General features: G+C 45.0%; 1 protein-coding gene across 1 annotated transcript in view; it reads left to right on the forward strand.

Annotated features, from left to right (window-relative positions):
* Window positions 1–12,175, forward strand: part of LOC144502966 (E3 ubiquitin-protein ligase DTX1-like) — a 294,712-nt gene that overhangs the window by 256,264 nt on the left and 26,273 nt on the right. The window contains exon 5 of the mRNA XM_078227415.1: window positions 4,794–4,855. Within this exon, the coding sequence (XP_078083541.1) occupies window positions 4,794–4,855 (62 nt within the window). The remainder of the gene's footprint in view (window positions 1–4,793; window positions 4,856–12,175) is intronic.

Consider the following 12,175-nt stretch of genomic DNA (forward strand, 5'->3'; position numbering starts at 1 on the left):
ATTCCAGCCTGAGGACACTTTTGAAAATGTGAGGAACGTTAGTGAACCTCTCTGGCACTGAAAACTGACGATGCAAGGGTGCAGTTTCTTTCTTCCAGGTTTTAATTATTGGAGATTTTTTTTTAATGTAAAAGTTTATTTTTCTTTTCTTTCCTATTAATCCAATCCTTCTTCCCCTCTCTTTATTTCCTTGTCGGTACCTGATTTTGCATTGACTTTGGATTTATACTTCCTTTTCAGTGCTGACCCTGTTAATTTCTCAATCCTTCAGTCCGGTTAAGGAGGAAGACATTGGCTTGCCCTGTTGTCACTCGGATCCCAGATTCCTGGTTTCTCTCTCTGTGCCATTATCAGTTGCACTTTCAGCAATTTGTTATGCAAGAACGTAAAAAATCTAAATTGAGAACATAACTTAGTGATATAATTCATAACAAACTGCTTATACACCCAGTTCAAAGGCTGGAGAGCTTAGGGACAATTGGGGTCAGGGAAAGGGTGACTTTGGGCAACACTGGCATCATCAGCTTGGCACTTCCACATCAGCCTGGGGTTAAACACCCATCATGACTTATTATTTGCACAGTGAAGTCAGTGATAGTGAACATTTAGAGAAGGATTCACCAGCTGATTGGACCAATCTAACTGTCCTCCAAAATCAAAATTAACCCACAGAGTTTGATGTTTCACAGAAAATATTTGTAAGCTATACTCCACCCCCCCTCTTCCCGGCAATACCAGAGATGTCCATATTCTCTAGTGGAATATCAAGGCAATGTTCAAGGACCCCCAGCAAAAGGCAGAGTGATAAATACCCTCGAGTGACAGGAATCAAACCTGACGCACAGGAAGATGGTCTTGGTTGTCAGAGACCAATCACTGCAGCCCCTAGACATTGCTGTGAGCCTTCCTCAGCAGAGTCTCCTTGGCCCAAGCATCTTCAGCTGCTTCATCAATAACCTTCCCTCTGTCATAGAATCTGGAGTTATGCTGATCATTCTACCATGGCTTCATAGAAGGAGCTGTCTGTGCCTGCATATAGCAGCTTGGCTTGACAGACTGCAGCTAACATATATAGTACATAAGTGTTAGGCAATGGCCATATCCAACAAAGAGAAGTCCAACTGTCTCCCTGCTGTCCTTCAACGGCACCACTATCATGCAGTTTCTGACCTTCAATTGCCTGGGGCCACCGAAAGCTTAACCAGGTCTGTTAGGTTGATGCTGTGGCCAACAAAGTGGGGTTAAGGTGGGAACTTGATGAATGGCTCATCTCCTTGGTCTCAAAGCCTCTCTAATGGACTACTCCCCACTTGCCTGGATGACACAGCCACAGCAGTATTCAACAAGCCTGACACTATCCAGGAAGATTGATGGCCTTGCCACCGAATTCAATATCCACCCCTCCAAGTACCACCACTTGTGGTACAGCAACATACAATCTTTAGGATGCACTATTACAATTCGCCAATCTTATACTAAAAGTACCTCTCAGTCTGTGACCTCTACCACTGAGAAGGACAAGTGCTCCTGTCAGGGGAACATCATCACTCACGTTTTGCTCCACTTCACACACCATTTTGACTTGGACATATCACTTCATCATTGCTAGGTCAAAATCCCGATATCCGTATCTAATTCCATGTGGCAACATCAATACTATAGAGAGTGGAGCAGCCTGAGGAAAAGGCTCAGGCATCACCGCAGGGCAACTTAGGATGAGCAATAAATGCAGCCTGGCCAACATTGTGTGTATAGCAAAAAAACTAGCTTGGAAAAACCTGCCATTGCTACAAAAGAATGGGGGCAGTGTGATTTAACATGTAGCAGGTCACAATGTGGCAGTGCATCAGATAGCACCAGTCAGTGGTTAATTATAAAGACCAAAGAACAAAGAAATTTACAGCACAGGAACAGGCCCTTCGGCCCTCCAAGCCTGCACCGACCATACTGCCTGACTCAACTAAAACCCCCTACTCTTCCGGGGACCATATCCCTCTATTCCCATCCTATTCATGTACTTGTCAAGACGCCCCTTAAAAGTCACGACCGAATCCGCTTCCACTACCTCCCCCGGCAGCGAGTTCCAAGCACCCACTACTCTCTGGGTAAAAAATCTGCCTCGTACATCTCCTTTAAACCTTGCCCCTCGCACCTTAAACCTATGCCCCCTAGTAATTGACTCTTCCATCATGGGAAAAAGCTTCTGACTATCCACTCTGTCCATGCCCCTCATAATCTTGTAGACTTCTAACAGGTCTCCCCTCAATCTCGGTGGTAGAGGTCACAGACTGAGAGGTACTTTTAGTATAAGATTGGCGAATTGTAATAGTGCATCCTAAGTGGTGGTACTTGGAGAGGTGGATATTGAATTCGGTGGCAAGGCCATCAATCTTCCTGGATAGTGTCAGGCTTGTTGAATACTGCTGTGGCTGTGTCATCCAGGCAAGTGGGGAGTAGTCCATTAGAGAGGCTTTAAGACCAAGGAGATGAGCCATTCATCAAGTTCCCACCTTAACCCCACTTTGTTGGCCACAGCATCAACCTGACAGACCTGGTTAAGCTTTCGGTGGCCCCAGGCAATTGAAGGTCAGAAACTGCATGATAGTGGTGCCGTTGAAGGACAGCAGGAAGACAGTTGGACTTCTCTTTGTTGGATATGGCCATTGCCTAACACTTATGTACTATATATGTTAGCTGCAGTCTGTCAAGCCAAGCTGCTATATGCAGGCACAGACAGCTCCTTCTATGAAGCCATGGTAGAATGATCAGCATAACTCCAGATTCTATGACAGAGGGAAGGTTATTGATGAAGCAGCTGAAGATACTTGGGCCAAGGAGACTCTGCTGAGGAAGGCTCACAGCAATGTCTAGGGGCTGCAGTGATTGGTCTCTGACAACCAAGACCATCTTCCTGTGCGTCAGGTTTGATTCCTGTCACTCGAGGGTATTTATCGCTCTGCCTTTTGCTGGGGGTCCTTGAACATTGCCTTGATATTCCACTAGAGAATATGGACATCTCTGGTATTGCCGGGAAGAGGGGGGGTGGAGTATAGCTTACAAATATTTTCTGTGAAACATCAAACTCTGTGGGTTAATTTTGATTTTGGAGGACAGTTAGATTGGTCCAATCAGCTGGTGAATCCTTCTTTAAATGTTCACTATCACTGACTCCACTGTGCAAAAAGTAAGCCATGATGGGTGTTTAACCTCCGGCTGATGTGGAAGTGCCAAGCTGATGATGCCAGTGTTGCCCAAAGTCACTCTTTCCCTGACCCCAATTGTCCCTAAGCTCTCCAGCCTTTGAACTGGGTGTATAAGCAGTTTGTTATGAATTATATCACTAAGTTGTTGGGCTGCTGATGATGAAAGGGGTTCTTTGCTCTTTCATGGATTTATCCCGTGATGCTCATCTATCTCCTTCTGCACAAGCATTCCAGCTGCAGAGGATGCGACATTCCAATTTCCCACTTTATTTTCCCACTTGAACCTGGGTAGCCCACTGGCCATCCCATCTTATTTGGGGGCAAGTGGAATGAGGTGGGCGGTGAGAGGATAAGAGGGGAATAGTGTAGTCAGACAATTTTTCTGATAGTGTTGTTGGAACTCCCATCATTAACAGGATTCAAGCCAGCTGGTGAAGGAGAAACCTCAAGGCAGAGCTTTTCCATATTGAGAGAGTTTACTGACTTTGTACAACCTCACAGCTCTCCTCCCACCTCTGCCCTCCAGTGTCCCAGCTATCCCCAATTTATACATGTTCCAAGTGCTCAATTAAACAGTGCCCTTCTCTGTCTGATCCTAACAATAATGTTAACATACCATTAACTCCCAGGTCTACCCTGAGCAATCGGACAATAGAGTCTTTGTATCAAAAGAGATGGACAAGATCTCAGTTAAATGTCTCATTCCAGGGACACTACCCTCAGCAGCACCACAGAATCACAGAACGATGTAGCACAGAAGGAGACCATTTGTTGGACACCTTCTTTCCACCAATTCCTGAGGTCACGTAGCAACTGACTCGAGAACAGCTTCTTCCCTGCTGCCATCAGACTTTTGAATGGACCTACCTCGTATTAAGTTGATCTTTCTCTACACCCTAGCTATGACTGTAACACCACATTCTGCACTCTCTCCTTTCCTTCTCTATGAACGGTATGCTTTGTCTGTGTAGCATGCAAGAAACAATACTTTTCACTGTCTACTGATACATGTGGCGGGAATAAATCAAATCAACTCAATTATAGTCTCTGGCATTTAGACTGGAGAGCAAAGGTACTGAATTTTCCAGATAGGCCAAGGATTTGATAAAACGACGAGATAGAAGCCAAAATAATAGGCTTATTTTCTAAAATGTATTCTTACCATTGGGGAAACAAACAAGTGCTGCTGGAGAATTTGCAATGATGGAAAAGACTGTCAAACTCTTTGAAATATGAATCCATATTTATTGGATCCTCTAGCCATTACCGACCACAGAGCCCAGCCGTGATCGGATTAAATGGCGGCGAGGGCTCGAGGGACTAAATTGCCTTCTCCTGCTGCTAGTTCTACTGAAAACAAGTTATTGTGTGCAAAGACACCTGCAGTATTTAATCGGCGCTGCCGGTCCGGTACAAACTAGTTTAGGGTGCCAACCTTTTGTTGTGTGTGAGATGCTGCCTTAGCAGAATTCTGCTTCTAAAGTAGGCTGACCTACATAGAGCAGCTGAACTGCTGGAGTGAGGGATTTCTTTTCCCTTTCCTGATGCCAGGACTAATAAAGGATGTGTGATCTCTTTTCTCTCTGGCAGGAAAATCTCCAGAGGATGTGGTGCGAAGATACATGCAGAAGGTCAAGAACCCGCCAGATGAGGTGAGGGTTACCTATCAAACTGTCCCTCAGTCAGAGTGCTGCAGAAAGACCAGAAGGTGATAGATATGTGGCTGTGACAATTCACTTCGCTCTACTGTGTGTCTTTATTTCCATCTACAAAAACCATGCTCATGGTGGTGGCAGTTCTTGAACCAAAGGCCGCTGTGATTTTATTTAAGTGTGTGTTCACGTGTGTGTGCACGCATGTGTGTGTGCGCGTGCGTGTATGTGCACGCATGCGTATGTATGTGCATGTGCGTGCGTGCTTGTGTGATGTGTGTGTATGTGCGCACGTATGTGTTATGCGCACATATGTGTGTGTGTGCATGCGTGCATGTGTGTGTATGGTGTGTGCATTTTTTCTGGGCCAAAACATCTCTCTTTGTATGTTCGCTTTTCTCATTGTGTTTTCCATTGTTACATCATTTGTTCTGGAACATTCTTTGTGTCATAATTTCTCGATGAACATTGTCTTTGCTTCTGAGTTGTCTTTGTGATCATGTTCCAAATTGTGTCTGTAAATGACTGGAATAGACTGCATTTTTAAAGTGTGTTTTCTTCCAAACTGAAAATAAAGAATTGATTTGGTGATGAAACTTGATAATGTAAGCCGCCTAATCCTACTGGATGTCTGTGCCAAAAGCGAGAAAGACTTGCATTTGTATAATGCCTTTCACAGCCTCAGGGGATCCCCTGAGGTCATTTTGAAGTGTAGTCCACCATCACAGGGAGACAAATTTGGCTGGAGCTGCCCCTGAGTCTGTGGCTTGTTAAAAATAAAGTTTATCCATTTAGTTGATTCTTGCGCTTGAAGCTCTCATCCCTTCCCGATGTTGGGTCCCTCCATCAAGCAGTGAGTAGTTTGGAACAAGGACCCCATTCCAGCGAGTTTTGGTTGTCATGATCCTCACATTGCAAGCTCCACCCCACCCCCAATGCCAGCAGTGGTGGATGTGCCCCTTCAGTGGGCATTAATTGCCCATTTAAGAGCCTCAGTGGCCAGCAGGGTAAGAAAGTTGCCCATCAGCCTTCCCGTCACGGATGTAATCGAGGTGGAGGGGTGAAGGTTGCGGACTCCCCCACCCACCCCTCCCCAACCACTCTCCTGCCCCCAATTAAATGTTCCCCCATCACCAAACATGCCATGGCGGAGGCAGCCTCAATATTCCACCCCCTCATATTCCATACACGCATTTGTGGGAGAGGAGAACTGAGCTGAGCAGGGGGTTGGCCAGGGGGCCAGGAAAATTAACAGCACCCTCACTGTAGACTGGCTGTCTCTGCATATACATGAAATAGTCAGCACAGACAAAGGTGATGTTTCGCTATATCTATCAACAGGACACAGCTGAATATCCTTGCTAACAGCGCTGAAACTGTAATGATGACTTGATTAAGTGACCATTGTCTGAACGATCACTCCATCCATCTACAACTAAAGATTACCGATGGGATGCATTTAAACAGCTAATGTCTCGAGCCTACTTCTTTGTATCATATGTAAATAATTTACCGGTGTCTATGATTAGAAACAATTATCTTTACCAGAAGTTATGCCCTATAAAAAAAGCTGACTGTACACTATTGAGGAGAGCAGACTGAAGAAGCCTTAGGAATTCTTCAGTTCTCCTCTCCTTATCGATAAGAAGGCAATAAAGGATCCCTCACTCACCAAAGCTGTATCTGAATATCTTTTTAGCTCCGACACACGTCCTTCTTGAAGCATTTTTCTCATCATTTTGTTCAAACCTCGCAGGATGCAGTCAGGGTCAATAACATTTTACTGTGTTGCTTCCAAACTCCAAATTATTAAACCATTTACCACTCCTTTCGACAACTTATGTTAGAGTAGTGCCTGGAAGCTAGGAAGACATCCCAGCGCAGACAAATTATCAAACAAAAAGTGACCAAGAAAGGAAGATGTTAGAAGGGGTGAAAGATCTTGTTTTAAGAAAGGTCTTAAAGGAGGAGCGGTTTCTGGAGGGAAGTCCAAATCTCAGAACCGAGGTGGCAGGAGGAACTGGTGACTCTTGGGTGACTCTTGATGTAGTTTAGAAAACAATGGGGGGCAGACTATCAACAGAGTTCAAGAGGGTGGAATATTCAGTGGAAGGAATTCTTTGCGTGGGTTTCTTCCGGGTGCTCCGGTTTCCTCCCACAGACATGCTGATTAGGTGGATTGGCCGTGCTAAATTCTCCCTCAGTGTACCCGAACAGGCGCCGGAATGTGGCGACAAGGGGATTTTCACAGTAACTTCATTGCAGTGTTAATGTAAGCCTACTTGTGACACTGATAAATAAACTTTAAACTTAAACAGACAACATCGAATATGCAGCGTCTGACATTGGAGTCAATTTGAGGTGACTATCGGGTGCTGCTTATAAAGGATGGTCAGTGTGTTGTCACCCATTTTACACTTCAGCCTCAACGAGTCTCCACCATTTCATATCACAGTGGAACTCACAGTGTACATTCATCTCACATTTGTTGCAGCCCATCAGCTTGTCACAATTCGCTTGAATTTAATACGAGAAAGAGAACATTTAATACATTTTAGCACATCACTGTGCTGGTTTTTATCTGCTGCAACATATTGCTAATTACTACACTTCAAGGCTGTGTATTGCTGCGATAAACCTCATGCACATTACCATTAATTTGCAAATTACCCACTTTTCTATTTTATTATTTTGCCTCTCTTAATTCCCTGTCTAACCTTTTCATTCTATTTCCATCCTCTGTCATTCTGGAGACTTTTGGGAAATGCAGCTAAGAAACAAAACGTCCCTGTGACAGTAAGGAGTATAACTGAATCATTTCAACTATGGACAGAATAGCTCTGGTACAGCAAGGCATTTTGATGAAGAATTAAAATTTTGACACCTTTCAATGAGTTAGCATGTCGCTCACAAAGGAATGCACTGGAACCTCTTTAAAGCAATACTGACTATCCTTAACCAGTCCTTGCCTTTCCAAATGTACGTAGATTCTGTCTCTCAGAATCGCCTCCAATAATTTACCCATCACTGGCATTCCTATGATAGAATTCCAATCTTCTATATTTCTATCCTATCTTCTATGTTGCTATAGCACTTAGGGTGAATGGGATCAAAGGTTATGGGGAGAAAGCAGGATTAGGCTATTGAGTTGGACAATCAGCCATGATCGTGATGAATGGTGGGCAGGCTCAAAGGGCCAAATGGCCTCCTCCTGCTCCTATCTTCTATGTTTCTATTAGGCTCGCTGGTCGGAAAACTGAAGGCAGTTTGTGGGAGATTGGCCTTGAAGTTGGAATGTCAAGTAGCATGTCGCAGACAATTAACATCATTGGTCTAGCAATTTGACACAACTGCACCTACTTTATGGGTGAACAATGGGTGCAGTGTTGGCCAGTTTCCGGAGCCAGTGTCCACTCACTGCCCCAAGAATAAGTGAAAGACATCCACCCATTCCTGAAACTGGGCACATTCAGACATCTAGGGCAGCTGCGTCAAAGAGGTGTTCAGCCCATGGTTAGTCTATGTAAGCAGCCTCCATCCCTGTGTTAGGAGCCCTCTGAGAAATGGGGCTGCCCTGAGCCCAGGCTTTGCTGCCACTGCTGCGGCCCGGTCCCCACCTCCCCATTGCTAACCTGAGGCTGCTGCCAGCGGGGAAAGGGGTCTTCAATTCAATCCTGTGGGGTAGTGAGCAGCTGGAGCCTTTGAGGCCTGAGACCAAACCCAACACTGGCTTGGCTGAGGGCCTCCTGACTACATCGGCACCTCTGAGACGGAAACTGGCGCCACTGGATGTCGAGCTCCTTGTACTTTTCAGGAGGCGACGTTATGACACTGAGTTAGTAACAGGGATGGGGTGTGAGACTCACTCTGTCAGAAATAGATTTGTGACAAGTGGCTCCTCCAGAACACCAGGCAGAATTTTACATTCATCGGCCGGTGACTTTGTAGACAGGGAGTGGCTGTAAAACCTTTGAATGTCTTTTCCACTGGGCTCCTGCCTGCACCAAGTTCTCCACAAATTTACATTATGAAAGGGCAAGGCCTAGGCTGGCACAGCGCCAAGGACCAAGGTTCAATTCCAGCCTTGGGTGACTGTCTGTGTACACATTCTCCCCGTGTCTGCGTGGGTTCCCTCCAGGTGCTTTGGTTTCCTCCCACACTTCAAAGATGTACAGGTTAGTGGATTGGCCATGCTGAATTGTCCCTTAGTGTCCCAAGATGTGTCGGTTAGGGGGATTAGCAGGGTAAATAAGTGGGGTTAAGGGGGTAGGGCCTTGGTAAGATGTTCTGTTGGTGAGTCGGTGCAGGCTCAGTGGGCCGAATGGCCTGCTTCTGCACTGTAGGGATTCTATGATTCTAACTATTACAGGAGTTCCAGGTTATTTTCTCTGCTATTAGACATCAGGCACGTTAGTTATTATACTGCATTAAAATGAAGCGGCACCCAGTATTCATGCCAAGTTGTGCAGCCCTCTGAGAGCCAAGATCGCAAACAGATTTTTTCCCCACAATTCCTCGACTTCTCCACTAACCACCATGGCCAGAATTTTTAGGATGGCCAGGATTTGGCTTCCCATCATCCAAGAAGTTGGAGGAGAAAACATTCCCGCTGATACTGCTCAGAAGGAAATTAAGATTTTTTAAAAATTCATTTACGGGATGAGACATCCCTGAGGGTAGCTAAGAGCCAATCACACTGCTGTGGCTCTGGAGTCACATGTAGGCCAGACCAGGTAAGGACGGCAGATTTCCTTCCCTAAAGGACATTCGTGAATCAGATGGTTTTTTCCGACAATGGTTTCATAGTCCTTATGAGACTTTTAATTCCAGATTTTTTTTATTGAATTCAAATTACACCATCTGCCGTGGCGGGATTTGAACCCGGGTCCCCAGATCTTGCTGTGGCTCGCTGGGCTACTAGTCCAGTGACAATATCACTACACCACTGTCTTCCCTTGCCGGTCAGAACTTTTCACTGTATGTCAATACATGTGACAATAATAAATCAAATCACCGTCCAAAAGACATGCTGGTTCGGTGCATTGGCCATGCTAAATTCTCCCTCAGTGTACCCCAGGCACCGGAGTGTGGCAACTAGGGGATTTTCACAGTAACTTTATTGCAGTGTTAATGCAAGCCTACTTGTGACACTAATAAATAAATTTTAAAATAAGGGATACTTTATTAGCCATAGCCACTAACTACTTAGCACATTGAAGTAGCAATGTAGATTACTGACTTAACTCCCAGCAGGGCAAATTACAAAACAAATTAAATAAATCTGCCAATTTGACCATGAGGCGTAAATGCGCGAGATTATTCTAAAAACTAATTTGGCCATTAAGTGACTTCAGTCCACTTTATGAGCTTGACTTCTAATTTCTTCATTGCAACTCGGGATAGCAGTAATTATAGCTTCGCTGCTGGTGCCTATAACCCAAGAAGAAATACAGTGGAGCCCCGCTGTAACGCACCCCGATTTAGCGCGAAATCGGATATGACGCGATGGACCCTTTTTACTATTTCCGGTTTAGTGATTTAGCACGACCCCGATTTAACGCGACCCCGATAACATTCGCGATAACATTTTATGGACCCCAACCATCGCGTTACAACGGGGCTCCACTGTACCTAAAAGTATATCAAAAATACTCTCATTTTGACCAAGCTGGCATTGTCATCTCCATTTTCAGAATCATGACATATTTGAAACATTCATCAATTTTCAAATTGGTTTTGCTGTTAAATCTTACAATCAGTGATCTATTACAAATGCGCTTCAATCAGCTATTGATTCCTGCATGACAGACTGGAGTGATTTTAAGGAATTTTAATTAACTCCAATGCAAAGCCTGGTCAGCTCAAACCAGGGCATTGTCTATTGATAAGGAATCTGGCTCTTTTGTGTAAAAGTTAAAGTAATTTATTTTTTAACAGCAATTGGGATTGTCCTCTGGAAAGTAAAAAGTGATAGGTTGGGATTGCTGGGGGACCCCCCCACACTGTGCGAGGCAAGTTTTCCAGTGGCACTGGCCGTCCGCCATCGGCTGACGGCAGAATTTTCCAGTCCCACTGCAAGCCATGGCGTTTTCCAAGGCTCACCAGCCACGCCATCAGGTTACCCACCGGCCAATGGCGGATGCCTCCACTACCAGTAAACCCGTCGCGGTGGGACTGGAAAATCCCACCCAATATCTCAATTATTCAGTGGGTGGAATTCTCCAAATAATTTTCTAAGTGTTGTCCCCAGCAGGAAAACCGGTGAGATTCCCGTTGGATGGTTTGGGGACGATGCAGTTCACAATTCAACCACACTTAGAAATGTTGTTCCCCTCTAATCCTTCAGTCACCTTAAATCTGTGCCCCCTGATAACTGAACTCTCCACTAGGGGAAATAGGGCATCCCTGTCTACTCTCTCTAGCAGTAGGAATTCTTGACCCAGACATCACTGACACAGCCAACTCTCCCACAGTAACTCCTGTCCGTCCATCATCTGTACCCTCACTGACCTACAATGGCATCGTGCCCCCCCATGATATTGGGTTTAAAATCTTTGTCCTCATCTTCAAATCTCACCCTGTTTTTGAAGCCTTTTCCATTCTTGTAACTCTTGCCTTACCACTCCATCCCCTAACTTGGGTCTTTTATACATTTGCATCATTGTCCTGAGAACTTTGACTCCCTTTACACTCTCCATACCTTCAAAAATCTTCACAATGTCCATCCAGCAACCAAGTCTCTAACCCTCCCCGAACCCTCCAACCATGCTTGGCTGCATTCCTTTTATGCCTTTTCCTCCCTCCCTCATGAGGCACCTGACTGGATTTTTTTTCTGCAATAAAGTCTCTTTAACATTTCTTTCCATGAGCACTGTGTGAGAAGAGGACTATGTTCGGCTCTGATGCCTTCTCTAGTGTCTTACATGAAGCGTAGCCATTCTGATGAGACACATGAGGACTGGCAGCCTCACCACAGGCATTGCTCAGTATTTGGTCTTTATCTTCAGTAAAAGAAGGGGGGGGGGGGGTGTTTGCCATCAAATGTTTTAACTTCTTCTATTTGGGAGCGTGTGGAAGTTGGGTGGGTATCTCCAACACTCTCCATCCTGTGGGACTCTGTGTTCTATAGCACTGACATATCGGAGGCGGAATTTAAAAGAGGTATCATCCAATGGTTCATCCAGCCAATCATCCAATTGTTCCGTAATCCACTTAATTTGATTTGATTTATTATTGTCACATGTATTCGATACAGTGAAATGTATTGTTGTCTATACAGACAAAGCATACCATTTATAGAGAAGGAAAGGAGTGGATGCA

Source organism: Mustelus asterias, chromosome 13 (assembly GCF_964213995.1).
Source record: "Mustelus asterias chromosome 13, sMusAst1.hap1.1, whole genome shotgun sequence".
NCBI lineage: Eukaryota > Metazoa > Chordata > Chondrichthyes > Carcharhiniformes > Triakidae > Mustelus > Mustelus asterias.